Source organism: Echinops telfairi, unplaced genomic scaffold (genome assembly GCF_000313985.2).
Source record: "Echinops telfairi isolate 266 unplaced genomic scaffold, ASM31398v2 ScPeMD7_443;HRSCAF=831, whole genome shotgun sequence".
In the NCBI taxonomy this organism is placed as follows: Eukaryota; Metazoa; Chordata; class Mammalia; order Afrosoricida; family Tenrecidae; genus Echinops; species Echinops telfairi.
Genome location: NW_022104341.1, coordinates 74,157,182 through 74,174,271, shown reverse-complemented (window position 1 = coordinate 74,174,271; position 17,090 = coordinate 74,157,182). Strand labels below are relative to the sequence as shown.

Sequence of the window (17,090 nt, the reverse complement as noted above, 5' to 3'; positions counted from 1 at the left end):
AAGATTGGGCGGGGGTGGGGGGTGGCGGTGGCGGAGGGGGGCTGGATGGGTGGTCGTGGTGGTCAGAGTCATATACTGCCCTGAGGATTGAGGGAGGACCTGGGAGTAAACATCCTCACCAAGAAGCCCAACTGAGAGTGGAGAATAAACCCCTCCCTGGGACGGGGCCCAAGAGGAACTCGAATAAGGACTGGGTATTTTACATGTTTTCTACTATAAAGCAGAAGTGGAGACTGGATAGTGCAATAGCATACGTGCTGGGCTGCTCACTGCAGGGTTGGCAGTTCAAACTCTGCAGTTTCTCCTAGGTCGAAAGATGAGACTTTCTGCTCCCGTGAGGGTTGCAGCCTCGGAAACCCAGAGGGGCGGTCCTACTCTGCCCTCCTGAGTGGTTGAATCTAAACCACTGCAGTGCCCATGGGTTTTATTTGATCTGCAAACAATGGCGCGGATTCCCTTTCCCTTTTAACCTGGCCCTGGTGATGTTGATCGATGTCTTCATGGTTTTCCCCCAGATCAGTACGCCAAGCTGGTGCCCTATCCAGTGGACGCGGGGGTGAGCCTGCAGACCATGCCTGGGGCTGCATGTGTCCACTCAGATGCACATGTCCGCTGGTGGCCGCCCTGGACCAGCTGTGACAGGTTGAATGTGACTTTTGTCTCACAGACTGTGGACATATTGTGTCCCCCAGGGCACACTGGACTCAGCAGCAGGGGTCCTGGCCTGGAGGGGAGGGCCACAGGGCCCCTGTGGCTGGTTAGGATTGGTTGAGCGAGATCCAGCCACAGGCTTAAATGGGGCACCAGTGTCGCTGATCCTCCAGGCTCTGTCCCCATGTGAGCCAGCCTAGCCATCTCAGCAGCTGCAGATGGGAGCGGATGACTGGCCCATACTAAGAGGAAGAGACTCAAGCCATTAAACTGCTTGTCCAAAGTCACACAGGGGCAGGAAATCTGACCTGCTTCTCGGGCCAGACAGCGAGGGAGCCCACTTGGGGCTCAGCCCAGGAAGTGGCCTGGGGCTTCGGCTCTGTTGGTGGCTTGGTCCTGTTAACAAGAGTGCTCTCTCAGACACCTCAGCTCACAGCCCCGCCCTCAGCCTTCCTGCCCTGGGGCAGCCCTGGCTTGTCAGGAGGATTAAGAGGGCATGCAGGCCCGTCTCCCCAGCACTTCCCTGCCTGCCATCTTGAAACAGTTTGGGACCCTGACAGCTGGGAAGTTCTGGAATCCTGATAAATTCTGCTCTTCTCCTGCAGCGTGCTGACCACATGCGTCTCCCCATCCCCCCTGCTCCCCGAGGGCCTGCTGAGATGCCCCTGAGGGGCACCCACGAAGGACAGCCCTGCGCCTTCCTGAGGAGCTCACAGGAGCTTCCTGTCACCAGACAAGGACATGCCCACAGTCCCTCAGCCCTGTGCTCTGGACACGTCCACCTCTGCCCCCTGCCCTGTCTGGTCCTGCCATGGCCTCCCGAGGGCACAAGCAGAGTATGCGAGACGTGTGGTGACAAAGAAGGACCCAGTGGTATGGGACAGCAGGGATGGAGAGCCCACAGACCTGCCCGGCCTCCCCCAAAAAACAAACCACTCAGGCTTAAACCAGCGCCATCAATCATCAGCCATGATTGCTCAACCTCTGGCCCCAACATCTGTTCTGAGCTGTGCTGTTGGCAGCTGTGGTACGGCCGGCCGGCAGAAGGACCCAGTGGGCTGCCAGGGCGCTGGCTCCTCCAGGGCCGCCCTTTCCCTCCAGGCTCAGCCAGAAGGGGGTCTGCATCCTGCAGCCAGGAGGCAGCAGACCAGAGCAGCTAAGAGCTCTGCAGCCTGTGGCCTGGGTTCAAATCCCGCCTCTGCCCCTTTCCAGCTGTGGACTCTCGCACACAAGGTGCTTAGCTCTCGTGGCCTCTGGGCTTGCATCTATAAAAGGCAGAGCGAAACTGCATGTTCCTTATAAAGCTGGGGTGCAGGCCAGGCGAGCCAGTGCAGACGCACACTGTACCTGGGGCTCAGGTTTGAAGCGCGGCTCCTGCGGAGCCTGAGCTGGAGGAAGAGACAGATGGCCACGCCCTTTCTCCAACGAGAAAGCTGCTGCTTACACAGAGCTCTAAGGCCCAGACCAAAAAACCCAACCAATGCCATTGAGTGGTTGCTGACTCAGACTGACCCTTGGATAGGGTAGACTTCCCCTTTGTGTTTCTGAGACTGTCACTCTCTGACGGTGTCGAAAGCCCCCTCTTCTCCCTTGGAGCAGTGGATGGCTTTGAGCAGCTGCCCCTGCGGGTAGCAGCCCAAGGAGTAACCGCTACACCAACAGGCAGTGTTTCCCACAGTGGGTGGTACTGCCCCCTGGTGGGCACTGACAATCCAGGGAGCTGCACAAGCATATCCCCACACTGCATCCTGGATCATGGGCTCTCATTGCGGGCCGAGGAGGAGCACGCGTGCGCGCGGTGCTGAGTGTTTTTTCCTGAAAGGGAGCAGTAGGCTGGATAAGTTCGGGGACTTACGCTCTGAGTGAGGGTTGGTGAATCATCAAGCCCAGCTAACAGCCTGACCAGGGAGACGCAGCTGCAGCCACAGCATTCTCAACAGCAAACTCACTGCCAGCAAGATGGTGTCAACCTAGGGACCCTCGAGGACATGGTCGAACTGCCCGAGAGTTTCCAAGACTCGCTCTTTACAGGCGTGGGAAACCCCTGCTGTCTCCCATGCAGAGGCTGCTGGTTTCGAACTGCTGACCTTGGGATCGACAGCTGGGCACGTAACCACTCTGAGTGATCACATCGCCAGTGGTGTCAGCTCTCTCACAGCAGAGCTGGGAGGGAAACTGGTGACTGTCCCACATGTCACCGCTGGGGTCCCTCCGGGCCACGGGGTACCTCAGGTGGGGGTGGGGTGGGGGAGGCAAGCAGCCACCACCCAGGGTGGCTGTGGGCAGAATGAGATGTATGCCACGCAATGGGGCTTGCGTAGGTGCTTGAAAGATGGGTGCTGTGGTCCTGGACCAGCCCTGGGCTGGTATCCGGAGAACAAACTTCCAAACTGGGTCTACAGCTGCCAGTTAGTGTGTCTCAGCCCAGGCCATGGTCCTCACAGGGTCACAGGGATGGGACTCCATGGTCCCAGCCCCCGGGCAGCCAAAGCGGCCTCAGGATCCCATCACCACACAGCCATGGCCCCTCAGCGGGGACTGCCATTGAGGTACAGACTCTCATCCCCAGGGAGCTCACCCGTCAGGCTGGCGTTTCAGCAGGCTAGTCAAAGCCCGCTCCACAGGGGCTGGAGCGGCCTTGCCCCTGGGCCTGCCTGACCACCTTGAGGAGAAGCCTGAGAAAGGGTTTTCTCCCTGAGGCTGTTCCCAGGTGCTGTGACGTTATTCTCAAATAGGCTGTTGCTTCAGCATTGGGGGTGGGGATAAGGAATAAAAACGTTAAAACTTTTAAAATGTTTAACATTGTTGGAGTAATTCAAGAAATCCCTGAGGGTGGGCAGAACTTTACGCTCCGATATTGTGGTTTCTCGGGGGCGGGGCGGGGGGTAGAGAGCAAGGATTGTCATCTGGAATCCAAAGGCCACGCTGCCCTTATCTGGGCTGGCGTCCCAAACCAGGCCGCCTGGAATGCGTGCTGTGGCCTGAGATCTGCCCGGTGGCCGAGGCTGTGGGGGCTGGAGAGGCAGGCTGCCTCCCTGGGATTTGCGTGTCCGGCTAGAGGGTCCCAGGGCTGGGTCCCAGGGCTTTAGGGGACCCCCATCTCCAGACCACAGAGTTTACTAATGGACTGGGAGGGATTTAGACCAAGTCACACACCCTTCCAGGGCCTCTGCTTTCTTATCTGAAGTGAGGTTAAAGTACACTTCAAGTCAAGGCCAGACCCCGTGGGTTCATCCTGGCAGCTTGGGCCAGCAGGAAGGGCCTGGGCTTTATACCAGGGGCAGCCTCTTCCATGGTGCTCAGGCAGCTCCCCAGAGCACCCCAGGCCTGCTCCGTCTGGCCCCGGGCTGGGCTGTAGTAACTCTGTGACAGTCACAGTGTGTCAGAGTGACAACCCAGAGTGGGGACCGAGGAAGGTTTCCTGGAGGAGGGGGCCAGGAGACCAGTCCCAGAGGAAAGGCAGGAGAGGCTGAGGCTGGCAATGCAGGCACAGTACCCAGGGTGGGAGGCCACACCGGGTTTTGTGAGAACTATGGCCTGTCTGCCACAGTGGGGCAAGAGGGAGCCAGGGGCCCAGGCCTCCTGCGAGCTTGCCATGGGCAGGGGAGCCTGGGAGGGTCTTGAGGGGGGTGCCGAGTGATGAGAGGCAGAGAGGAGAGGAAGCACCGGGGTGCGGGTGTCCTCCAACAAGCTGTGCCCTGTGGGGACCTGCTGGATACCTGGTGGCCCTGGGCTCAGAGGATGGCCAGCGGTGGCATGCTCCTCCCACGCTGCATACCTGGAAGCAGCTCCTGGCCTGGGGCACGGCTACCCTTCCCCTGGCTGGCAGCCAGCTGTGTGGTGGCGTGGAGCTGCTGCAGTGCCAGGCACTCGGTCAGGACATCGGCCTCAGGGTCAGGGCCCAGGTGCAGCTGGGGGAGCAAGCAGAGAAGAGAGGGTGTTAGCACCTCCCGCCTGCCCACCGGTAACCCTCATTTCAGAGGACGGGCAAGCAGGACCTGGCCCCAGGCATGGCCCTTCACTCACTGCACCTCTGTCTCCTGTCTGTGGAGTGGGCACATGGTGCCCAGCACAGTGATGGTGGTGTTAGTCCCGGTGCATTGAGAGGCAGATGCCACGATGGGATTAGACATTCACTCCTGACGGGAGGGACAGCAAGGAGGGGCAGGCAGCGCAAAGGGCTGCTGAGCCCCCGGGAAGGAGAGAAAAGAGAAGCTCCTAGACTGTCTTGCGCCGAAAGGTCGAGCCTCCGGGGGTCTTGAGGGAGCCAAGTGAGCTCAAAGCCAGAGGAGCCCCATGTCTGCTGGGCAGGGGTCTGCCTCAGTATCCACCCCGGGGCCTCCTGGTAGCTGCAGGTCTGTGAGGCCCCTTCTCATGGCTGCTGCCAAGATGCCCCAGGAAACTGGTGGGCACAAAACCCTGTGGTGAAGCCTGGCTCACAGTCAGTGCGCGGAAGGAGTCTTCTTTTTCCCTTCCTGGTGTGCCACTGTACAAAGAGTCCAGGAGTAGGGCCAGAAGACCTGGGTTCAAATCTCACCCCACCACTTCCTATGCTGTGAGGCACTGAGCCTACGACATCGCCTCTCTCGCTCGGCAGCAGAAAGCTGCGGTGGTCACACCTCGGCCCGGGATGAAGGCTGTGGGTATGCTGGGGGGTGGCTGGCTGACCTCCAGCTGGCTGAGCCCCTGTGGCCACACACAGGTAGGGGGAAGGGTCGACATGTGGACTCCAGCTGGCCTGGGCTGGGCTGAGGTCCAGCAACCCAAGGGAGGGCAGAGTTTTGGCCAGAAACCCCTAGGCTGCCATCAAAGACAGACTTGAGCTCAAAGTCACCTTGGGGTGTCTTTTTCTCTTCCCCTAGGGCCAGGGTGAGGACAGGGAGCTGGGTCACAAGGGGCAGGCAGGAGCTTGGCTATGAGAGCCAGAGGCCAGAGATCCGCTCATCCGAACCCTCATTTTATCCAGGATGCAACAGACCAGAGAAGGCGAGCACCTTGTCCCATGTCACACAGCAGTTGAATTCGCCCCAAGGGTTTTTCCACCCTCCCAGGCCAGCAGGGCCAGGACCCAGCTAGTAGAAGGCATGCCCAGCCTCTCCCGGGCTCTCTGCTCCCTGACCCAGCAGCTGTTTTCCATGTAAATTAAGTTTCTGGCAAAAGCCGGCCAAGGCATGTTCTAGCAGACCGCAATGTCAATCGGATTAGGGGCAGCGGGAGAGCAGAATTAAGGAAGAAAAGCATCTCTAATTCTCTCTGAAACGCGGCGAGGCTGCCAAGGGGTTGTCATTAATACAAGGGTCGCTTTACCCAGAAAGATACATCATCCCCGACGACCGTAATGGATGCTCACTGTCGGGAAGTTTGCAGCTGTGTAGCCCCAGGTCTCTGGGGCTCAGTGCAGGCCAGGCACGGGGCCTGGGAAAACCAGGGCAGGACTCTGGTCCCTGGCCACCTCCCTGGCATGGAGCCCTACGGAGCTGAGCCTGGGCCAGTCCCTGCTCCCCGCTCAGGCCCCTCAGCCCCCCAGGGCAGTGAGCCTGGGAATGGAACCCGGCTCTATCCCTGCCAGACTGCATGGTCCAAGGAGAGTTTTGAACTCTGAGCCTCAGTTTCCACACCTCCAAAATGGGAACTTCCCAGGCTTATGCTGTGTGTGTGACCACGGCATCTCCAGAGTTGTGGCGGGGCTGAACCCAGCGTGGCCTCTGTGAGGCATCAAGCGTGGGGCCTGTGCCATGAGCACCCTTGGCCTCCTTGGGGTGAATGTGGGTGTGGGGCTTTGACCAGAGAGCAAGATCATGGCGAAGGCTCTCTGCTCCTGGCCTGCCTCTGCCCTGCAGCTTCCAGCAGCCTGTGGAGTCAACACTGAAGTCCCACAACCTGGCTGTTTCCCTAAGGAACTTCTTGCTCCCAGTGCCCCATCTCTGTATGGCTCAAGGGCCCCCAGCCAGGCTGCTCTCCCTAGCCTCTGTGTCACTCAGGCTTAGAACGGGGCTCAGAACCTCACAGAAGTAAGGGGCTCTTCTCTCGCTGCCTGTCCCTGGCTTACAGCGCTCCTCCCCATCCCTCACCTCCGTGGGATGCCAACACCCTTGATCCTGTGCCTCGGTGGCCCTCTGTAGATGGGGGTGGAATCCAGATGTGTGGGCTCTGCCCCAACTCTCAGTGTATCTCCTCTCACTGCAGCCTGGGCCCCTCAGCAGCTTACACTCTCTCTGGTCCAAACAAGAAACCCCAGTTGCCTCCCCAACACCTGCTTCTTTCCACCCTGTCTAGCATCTGCCTCCGCCTGGGCCCTCCTCTGAGACTACTCTGCTCCACCCCCACCCCCCACACACACCTGCCCTGCCACAGTCACAAGACCAGCCCCGCCCCTCCCAACACTTCCCATGCCAGGGCTCGGGCCCCACCAGCTTGCCTGCTCCCCAACAGTGGTCTTCCTGCTTCAGTCTCCCTCCGACACCCCAAGCCATTCTCTCCACACACCCCCGGGCCATCTTTCTAAAGCTCAAGGCAGCCAGGGACGAGACCCAAACTTGCCAGCCGCTTCCAGCCTTCAGCCTCGGCCTCTGCCCACACGGCCTCTGGTGGCTCTGCCGGCCGGTACATGCTTCTCACCTCCTGTCTTCTCCTTCCCCCCACCTGCCCCTACCCCCAAACAGAACCAACACATCCGCTCACTTCTGCTTCCAGTGTCTACTTGATGCTCCATACTATTCCGAGCCCTTCGCCCCCAGTGACTCAGGCAGCCTTTGTCGTCCCCAGAGGGGAAGCAGGGGACCGAACACAACGTTCGCGGGCATTAAGCAAATTGCTCAGTGGGCACATCCAGCAAGGGGCCTGGCGGGCTGGCTCCAGAGTCACTTCTCCTACGGAACCCCACTCCTGCCCCAGACGGGCTCAGGACCCCATGCCTGTGTGCGGACCTCTCTGCCTACACGTGTCACGGGCTTCTTGCACGTGCATTCTATCCAACAACCGTCTCTCCGTCATGTCACCTGCCAGCCCACTGAAGGTGGGGCCATGTTTTTCCATGTCTGCCTCTTCAATGCCTGACACAGAGCCTGGCCTACCTGTCTGTGGAATGAGCGGGGAGCTGATGGTGGTTGAGGATGGGTGAGTGGGCTGGGGAGGCATTCGGCAAATGGGTGGGAGGCAGATAAGCAGAGGGCCGGGCATCATGTCCTTCCCCTCTGTGGGTGTGTGGATGTCAAATGTACAAAGGCTGTGTGGGTACCTGGCCAGACAGGTGGGGCCTGTGGTGGGAGTGGAGGAAGTAGTTAGGGCCCAAAGTAAGGGCATGCTCGGATGGCTTAGTTGGGGTACGGGCTGCACCGCTGCATCGTGTAAGGGCTGGTGACAGCTGGCGCCACCTGCAGCCAGGTACCAGGTAAGAACAACCTGGGAGATTTAGGTGAGCCCTGCTCTGGATGTCGGGACTGCACATCCAGGCATTGGAGGGTGTTCGGGCAAATGCCGGGGGATCTCAGGCTTAACCCCTCTGTCTTGCTCTGGGGTGTATGACACTGCAGCCACAGGGGCAGGAGGTGGAGGTGGGAGGGCAGCCAGGTGGGGTCTGCAGGCAGAGGGAGGCCCGGCATGGCGGCTGTCTTACCTTCTTATGCACCTGCTGCTCTTTGGCTGAGTGGGCCTTCACATGCTTGCGCAGGGAGCTGGGGTCTGTGTAGCGCTTGGAGCAGCCAGGGATCTGACAGGCGTACGGCTTCTGTAACGGCAGGGCACATGAGTGAGGGCCAGGCACTTCTCAGGGGGTCCAGCTGTGTGATGTGTGTGTGTGTGTGTGTGAGAGAGAGAGAGAGAGAGAGACTGGGTGAGGGGACCCAGGCCCCAATCCCTGACTGGCCAGCCCGCAGGCAGGTGTAGCATCTGTGAGAGCAGTTTTTGTCTCCATTGGACACTCGGGCCCTCCCCTCTCAGCCTCATCTTCCCCTCTGCAGAGGGGCTCTGACTTCTAAGGGCCCCTGCAGCTCAGTCACGGGGCATCTCTGAGGGAGGAATGGAGGCCCTGCCACCCAGAGCCAGGAGCAAAGGGGAGGAGGCTGCAGAAAGCAGAGGAGAGGGTGCAAACACAGGACCCCAGGCTGGGAGGGGCAGAACACACCTAGCTCCCTGGAAACCTTGCTCCCTGTTCCGGACAACTATGTGACACCAGAAGGAGATAGGACCCAAGGGAACACGGGCTGGATCCCGTGGGGCTGGGCAAGTCCAGCCAGGGGCCCCACACTGCTCGTTTGGAAGAGGGAGCCCTGCCCTGCCCTGCCCTCCTCTGGTTGCTCCCCTCACGCTCTCAGCCTTTCTCCAGGGCTGCCAAAGCTGCAGTGGCGTCGACACCGACTCCCGCAGCCCTGTGTGCAGCAGGACTGCTCCCTGGGGCTTCCAAGGCCGGGACTAATCAGAAGCAAGTCACCGGGACAGTCCTGGGCCCCCTTAAGCCATCACTGCTCCTGAGCCTGCTCTGGCACTCCCCTTCCCACAGGCCCTGAACCTGTGCACATGCTGGCCCCAGTTTCTCTCCCGGGGCAACCTGCACGTCCCCCTCGTCTTCCCACCATCGCCTGTCACTTCCTCTCTGAGCTGTGCTCTAATCAACCCTCTTCCCACTCCACAAACGGCAGCTGTCGCCACCGACCTGTCCTGCTCAGTCCGCTTGTTTAGGGCCCCCATGTCTCTGCCGGGAGGACTCGGGCCTGACCCTCAGCTCTAACAGAACCCTGGTCTAGTCTGCAGGGGTCCCCCTACACCCTTCTCGGGAACACCAGCTGCCAATGGGGCTGGATGTCTATAAACCCCCCATTTTTGAGCCCTTGGTAGTGTAACGGTTGTGTGTTGGGCTGTTAACTGCAAGGTCAGCAGTTCGAGGCCACCAGCTGCTCCTTGGGAGACAGACGAGGTTTTCTATTCTCATAAAGAGTTACAACTACTTTCAGAAAATTATAGGTGGTTTTGAAAAGAGGTAGAATGTCAGGAGAGATGCCCATTGGTAGGAATTCTCTCTTTAGAATTCCAAGGAGAATGCCTACTGCCAACATTTTCCCAAATATTCTACTCATAAGCAGAGGCCTACAGAGCAGCGGCAGGGTTTCTTTGCGCCTGCCTGGCCGACGCGTGAACTTGGGTGCAGTGGAGGACGGCGGCCCACCAGAGGAAGAAGAGAGACCGGGGAGTGGGGGTAAGCCACTGAAGGGTTTCATTGTTGGTGTGCACTGTTGAACGCAAAGTCAACGATCTTAAAGGTAAACCTGCACTTAATCCACAGTAAAAAGAACTAAGGCAAAATCAATCAATCAGAGTTACCATGTCGGAAACCCACAGGGGCAGTTCTCCCCTGCCCTGTAGGGTCACTATGAGTCAGCCTCCACTAGAGGGCAGGGAGTTTGGCTTTGATGGGCCTGCTTCTCAGGACCACTGGTCTACCAGAGTGGAGGAGGATGCTTAGTGGAAGAGACACTGCAGGGTTGAAGTGCCAGGGCCGCTGGTCCCTGCCACACACGCCCACGGGCCCCAAACCTCAAGGCAGCTCTGTCCCAGTGGGGCTGAGGGGCAGCCGGTGGACCTCAGGCCCTGGGAGAGCTGCTCATGGCCCGCCCGGGGCTTGCGGGAGAGGAAGCAGAAAGAGAAGCCATACCTTGATGCTGCTGCGGAGAGTTGCCAGGTTAGGGAGACGGAGGAGAGCAAAAAGAAAGAGACAGACCAGTGAGGAGCTGAGCCACTGAGGGACACCAGGGACAGGAGGGTGGAAGGTGCACTGACCTGCCCCGGGCCCAGCCTCACTCTCACCCAAAGCCTCACACAGAGACACCCTTCCATACTCGCACACAGAGCCTCATATAGAGCCCACCCCCCATACTCACCCACAGAGCCTCACATAGAGACCAGCCCCCCCATACTCACACATAGAACCTCATCTTCTCAGCCTCATCTTCCACCCCCCCATACGCACACACGGAGCCTCACACACCAAATCACATCCTCACACACAGTGTTACACACACAATAGCACACATAGAGCCTTTCCCACATGCAGTGTCACACACTGTCACACCTTCACACACATGCATACACAGGGTCATACCCACAGAGCCTCACACACATGCACACAGTCACACATAAAGCTTCACACGCACACACAGTGTCACACACCCAAAGTCTCACAAACAGTGCCACACAGAGCCTGACATACCTGCAGAGTCACACACCCAGTGTCACAGGCTCACGCACACTCACAAACACAGTCACACACAAAGACCCTTACACATTGCCACACTCACATAAAGCCTCACAGAGTCTCATAAAGCCGCATATACACACAACCTCACACATATGCACGCACACCGCTCTCTTTCCTGGGCCCCACCACATGCAGGGGCGCTCTACCCCTTGCGCCCCGTCTCTGACCCCGAGCAGGAGCCAGACCCCTGGCCCTATCCCTTGGGGACGCGGATACAGAGCTCTGACGGACCGACCACCATCACCCTGGCCTGCAGAGCGGAGGTCAAGGCCCGCTCCAGTTTGTGTTCCAGGCCTGGCGTGTGTGGAACATTCCCCAGAGCAGCTGCCCCAGGAGCCCCAGGACACCCGGGGCTGGAGCACGTCACAGGCTCCATCCTGTGGGCAGGTGCATGTCCTCTACCAGCTGTGCCTCCGAGCCCCAGCCCACCCTGAGGACCAGACCCACCTGGCAGAGGGGGACACGGGCTGAGAGTGCGTGCCCGCCAGCACTCAGGCACCACCTCTCAAGTACAGCCAGGAGGTGCCAGGGGACAGACTAACCCCCCACCATCTGCAGGGGAAACTGAGGCCCGGCGCAGGGTGGTGGGGAGGCATTGAGGGGGGGTTAACGGGGAGGGTGTCTGGGGCCCTTGGGACTCACAACTCACCCTGAAGTGCTGGGCAGCACTTGGTTCGTGAGTAAGGGGTCAGGGAGCTGGGGGTGCATCTTTGGGGCACAGACCCCGGGCTGGGCCTTTTCTTCTGTCAGGCCAGGGGTCCTCCCAGCCCCTTCTCCTACAGCGGGGGCTTCCCCTCTGAGGCAAAAGAGGCCCAGTGGCAGGGTCAGGATGAGATCCCTAGCTTTCCCACAGTGGCAATCCCACGTTCTGGGGGTTGGAGGTGACTGGGACTTAGCTGGCTTCCAGTGGAAAACAGGGCCCCACCCTGCACAGGGCCTGCCCCACTGGCCCTGGGAGGTGGTACTGGGAAAGCCCGCAGCCCACTGGAGCAGCCTCTGGTGAAGACCGGGGAGCCGGGCTCCGGAGTGCTGAGCTTGGCTGCTCCGCCGTCCGAGGCTGTGTGGAGGCTGGAGGTGACTCTGAGCCTGACCCACCTGGTTCTTGGGGCCCAGTTCACACAGCAAGTGGGGGCCAGCAGCCTGGGGCCTTGGGGTGAGAGAGTAGGTAAGGAGGAGTCCCTGGGGGCAGGTGACCTGGGTGGGGTGGGGTGGGGTGGGACAGGACGCAGAGAGCCTGAGATCTAAGAGACAGAGCCGTGAGTTCTCTCCGGGCCAAGCCCGGGCACCAGGGCCCCAAAGGGCTGGGCTTGTGAAAACCGCCTCAGTGCATGCCCCCCACACAGCGTGTGACAGGAGTGGGGTGGGGGGAGGAGTCAGGCTCCGCTGGGGACAGGGCCCTGCCATTGGCTCTCTGGCCTCTCTGCAGCCTGTTTCAGCTGACAGTGGACTTGATATCAGACATCAAACCCAGACGTGCACGCTGGCTCTCTAACAGGGACCAGGGAATCAACCCAAGTCTCCATTTCTGTCTGTGGAATGGGGAAACTCCCTTCCATGGGCCTCTGTTTCCCCATCTGCATACTGGACAGGCCTGCTGAAGGGGTACTCTCTCATATATGCTGTGTGGGGCGAGCAGAGCCGTAGACTCAGAAACCTGAGGGCTGGGGTCCTGCTAGGGGAGACCCACAAACTGGGGCTGTCAGTCAGCTCTGCCCCCTTGCAGCCGTGCGGTGTGGTGGGAGCAAGCACAGGGCCTCCCTCAGGCCCCACCCTTCGTCTGTCCAGGGCTGGGACGGGGCCCACCACAGGTGGCCTTGTGAGTGCTGTTCCCTACAGAGGTCTAGGTGCATGGGAGGGGACATGTGTCCCCATGCTGTGATACTCAGGGGACAAAGATGATGACGGAGGGTCTAGCCTGGCTCCATGCAGAGGTGGGGCAGCAGGAAGTGCCTGCTCCAGGCCTGGCTGATGGAACAGTGGGCCTATTCCCTTTCCTGGGGACAAGCAAGGGTCTCAGAGTCGTCCAGCTGCTGGACTGCTACCATAGGCTAAGGCTCCGGTTCTCAACCAAGGTGCTATCTGCCTAGAGACATTTCTGGCCGTTGCACTGGGGGCAGGGTGCTACTAGCACCTAGTGCACAGAGGCCGGGAGTGCTGCTTAACATCCTATAGTGCACCGGGCACCCCCATACCTGCATTGCCGGGCCCAATGGGTCTAAACTGGGCGGTCTGCTTGGTCTAATGGAAGGAGCTCTCCATGGACCGCGGCTCACTCCTCTCACTGGACAAGAGGGTAGTGGACACATGCCCCTCCCCCTCAGCCCCCGCATGCGTGCTGGGCCTACCGTGTCGAGGTGGGTGCGCTGGTGCTTGGCGCGGTCGCTGGAGTTGCTGAAGGCCTTCTGGCAGCCCGGGTGCTGGCACAGGTACGGCTTCTCGCCCGTGTGGCTCCGCAGGTGGATCTTGAGGTTCTCCAGCCGCGAGAAGGCCTTGCTGCAGCCCTCAAACTGCAGGAGAGGCTGGTGAGGGTGAGCAGCAGACCCCGCGGGGCCCACCACTGGGGTACCCCAGCCTCCTCTGCTCCCCCCACCCCCAGTCCTACCCCAGGCTGCCCAGTCTCTACTTCCCGCTCACAACCTGGGCTCTGGACCTCAGAAGGTTTGTAGTTCCCACTGGGGTGCAGAAGGCAGGACTCCCTTCTGAATGCCTCCTGCACATACACAGCCCAGCCCTGATGGGGCCTGTGGGGCGCCGTGAGCCCCCATGCCGGACTCCAAGTCTACATGGGTTCAGGCTGTGTGGCCACTTCTCAGAGACTATCCTGAGGATCCTGTGGGTGCAACGAACTGTGCCGGACCCTCAGAGGGATTTGTCCCTCAGGCATGGCACTGGTGTGGACCTACATGGACAATAAGCGCATCTGCACACCCACACACCTTCTCCAGTTCCCACGTGGGGGCTCAACCGTCTGACGGCCTCCTGTACCAGGCCCTGTGTCCAGGGGCATCAAGGGGCACAGACATGGGAAGCCTCAGCCCAGTACAGGGAGTAGGAGTGAGTCCCAGTGGCAGCAAGGTGTAGGCGCTCCACCTGTGTGGACTCCACCTCTGTGGCCTCAGGCTGCCATCCCCGTACCCTCTGCTGGCTCCCACTTCTCTGCCTACAGAGTCCTCCACACATTCTGCTGGCCCGGAGACCAGACGCTAGCACTCCCCAGTTGAAGGCCTGCCAGCCAGCCTGCCTCACGTGCCCGTTTACCACGGAGACCACTAGGCCTCTCTCCGCCCACCCTGACTCGAGCAGCAGCCTCTGGGGTCAGCCAGGACTGAGCCCACCTGGCTGATGGGAGGTCACTCAGCAAGGACTGCTTCCCTCTCCCAGCTGTCCTCCAGTGTCCCCTCGGCCTTCGAGGTGAAGCTCACATCACAGGCTAGGCTTGGGTGCTGGACACAGACATTTGCCATGACACCTGCCAGGTGTGGTGCTCGGAGTCTCACTTCACAACCACCCTGGGAAGTCTGTGGGCTCGATGCCCCCATTTCACCGACAAATCCACAGTGGCTTCCTGTGGTCACACAGTGGGGACCTAAGCCCAGGTGGCTCTGCTACACTTTACTGCCATCCCAGGGGCAGGGGCAGATAAGATCGGGGGTGGGGGGGGTGGGGTAGGGCTTGGGGAAGGAATGGCCAGCTTCTCTCCGATGAACCACCAGTTTCTTCCCCAGGCTCAGGGTCAGAGTGCCCACCCCGATTAGTGCCCATCTGACCCCACCAGACAATCTTAGCCCTCTGAGCAGGGGCCAGCCAGGCCCAGTGACAGGCACCCCATGATTAAACGGGGGGAGCACTGGCCTGCTCTCTGGCCTTCACCTGAAGGATGGAGCTACGGGTCCCCACATGTGAGCCTGCGCTGGAACACTGGGTCCTCCTTCTTCTGAGCTGGGCATGCGTTCTTTGATAAGTGCTTCCCAGACCCTGGTGGGCTAGTGGTTACGCATTGGGGTGCTAACTGCAAGGTCAGCAGTTCAAAACCACCAGTTGCTCCTCAGGAGACAGGCTAGACTTTCTACTCCCATACAGAGCTATAGTCTTGGAAACTCCCGGAGGCAGTTCCACCCTGCCCTCCTGGGGCGACTCCATAGCAGTGTCTGGTTTTGGAGTTTTTCTACGTGGGGCAAGCACTGTGTGCATTTGGAGTCTGCTCAGGAGGAAGGAAGGCCTGGCAGTCCCATTGCAAAAAGGCATCCCTGAAGATCCCGGGAGCACCGCTCCGGTCCAACACACGTGGGCCATAATCGTTGCGATGGGCAACTGGACACTCCCTGCTGCTCTTATTGTGAGCTGACTGACGCGGCGGCCGTGCCTGAGAGGACTGTGAACAGAGTCCTGGTTGCTGGTCCGCCGGAGGCTCAGGGCCCCCAGTCAGGCGGTTCTGAGGGACATCTGGCCCCGGTCCCTGTCCTGGTGATGCTGTGGCACAGACAGAACCCGGAGCGGGTCCTACCCTCCAGGACCAGGGCCAGGCCTGAGGGCTGGCATGGTAGGAGGGAGACGCAGTCTCAGGCTACAGAGAAGGGCCAGCACGGAGAGAGGAGCAGGAGAGGGGGAACCCCCTCTCCTTCGCTATGTACGCCAACAATGACCCTGTCAGTCCAGTAAGTCATGCTCCACTGAGCTTTGAACAAGGACCCGGATTTCCAAAGAAGCCAATGGGGTGGCTGATGGGCCTGTGAGGCCCAGAGGGGCCTCCTCCCCTGTGTGGCTGAGTAAGGGGTATGTGTGTGTGTGGTGAGGTGGGGGAGAGAGGGGAGAACTGGTAGGGAGGTCAGAGGTCACCCCATGGGGCTCACAGGTCACACTGAGGGGCCTGGGCATGGCGCAGCAGGGCCTTAAGGGGAGGGGCAGGGCCAGGTGAACACTGTAGGAAGATCATCTGACTGTGGGGCTGGGGCAGGAGACAGGAAGGTCAATCAGTGGCCGTTGTAGCTGAGGGTCACTGAGCGGGGCAGAGGTGGGGGTGGTGGGAGTAGACACTCCTAAGAGTGACCGGTCCTGAGTAGGAAGAGCCGTAGAGGCAGCTCTGCTTCCCACTTCCAGACGCAGTGCCTCTCCGGCCGGCCGTGCATCAAACCCACCAGGAAGTCTTGTTGAGGCGTCTCCTGCCATGGCCTGGCGCCAAGCTGGCCTGCCGCCAAGGCGGAGAGGAGCCTCTGGCTGGAGAGTGGCCTTGCTCTCGGCATCCAGCTGCCCCTTTGCTCCTCCCAGGCCGGCGCGGGGAGGGCGGACATCTGAGCAGAGGGGCCATCACTCCTTGCGTGCTGCGTGACTCTTCTGCGATTGGGAGAGCCCCCGCAGCCCCCCTTCCCGACTCAGGAGATTCGTATATCATCCTCTCCCAGAAGGGGCCGCCTACCCCTGCCTGAGCCGGCCCAGGCGCCCTCCCCCCACCTTTGCTCAGGCTGGGCCCTGCTGGGAGTCCTTCCTTTCCCACGTAATTCGTGCTGTTTTTAAAAGTCTGGGTCTTCAGCTTGGCCCCCAAGATTTCTTTTGTCTATGCACATGCCCCCACACATGTCACCTGGCGGCCACGTGGGATAAACTGCTTCTCTCTGACGCTGCCAGGACTTTGCTTGGGCTGTGCCCTCCCTGGCTGGCTTCCCGCCTGGCACAGCTCCGGGTTTGGTGGGCGCGTGGGAAGGTTTTCAGAGCGCTCACTGCTCATTGGCACCCAGTCGATGCTGACTCAGAGCAGCCCGACAGGACTGGGTAGAGCAGCCCCCGTGGGTTTCCGAGACGGGAACTCTTTAGGGGAATGGAAAGCTGTGTCGTTCTCTGGAGGGGCAGCTGGTGGTTTCGAACAGCCGACTTGCCACCAGGGCTCCTTTTCACAGCACAGCCACTGCCGTCTCGCCTCCCTCAGGGCTGGGAGTTGGCGAAGGCACCGCACCAACTAGAGTTCGAGCTGTGAGACAGTGGGGATAGCAGGCAGGGGGTGCACTCACCCCTGCCAGCCACGTACCTCATCTAGGCGTCACCAGGCTGCCCTACACACGTGTGCAGATACAGCGAACCCTCGCCACTTCGCGCTTCGACTTCCGCGGCTTTACTCTATCACGGTTTTTGCGTAACAGCGCATGCTCTGTCATTACTGCCACTGATTGGCTCATACTGTACACGCTTCTGTCTGCAT

General features: G+C 60.2%; 1 protein-coding gene across 1 annotated transcript in view; it reads right to left on the bottom strand.

Annotated features, from left to right (window-relative positions):
- GLIS1 (GLIS family zinc finger 1) overlaps nt 1-17,090 on the bottom strand; it is a 106,377-nt gene that overhangs the window by 6,026 nt on the left and 83,261 nt on the right. Inside the window, exons 3-5 of the mRNA XM_004699410.2 lie at nt 13,246-13,407; nt 8,267-8,377; nt 4,430-4,562 (exon numbers count right to left, since the gene is read on the bottom strand). Of these exons, the coding sequence (XP_004699467.2) occupies nt 4,430-4,562; nt 8,267-8,377; nt 13,246-13,407 (406 nt within the window). The remainder of the gene's footprint in view (nt 1-4,429; nt 4,563-8,266; nt 8,378-13,245; nt 13,408-17,090) is intronic.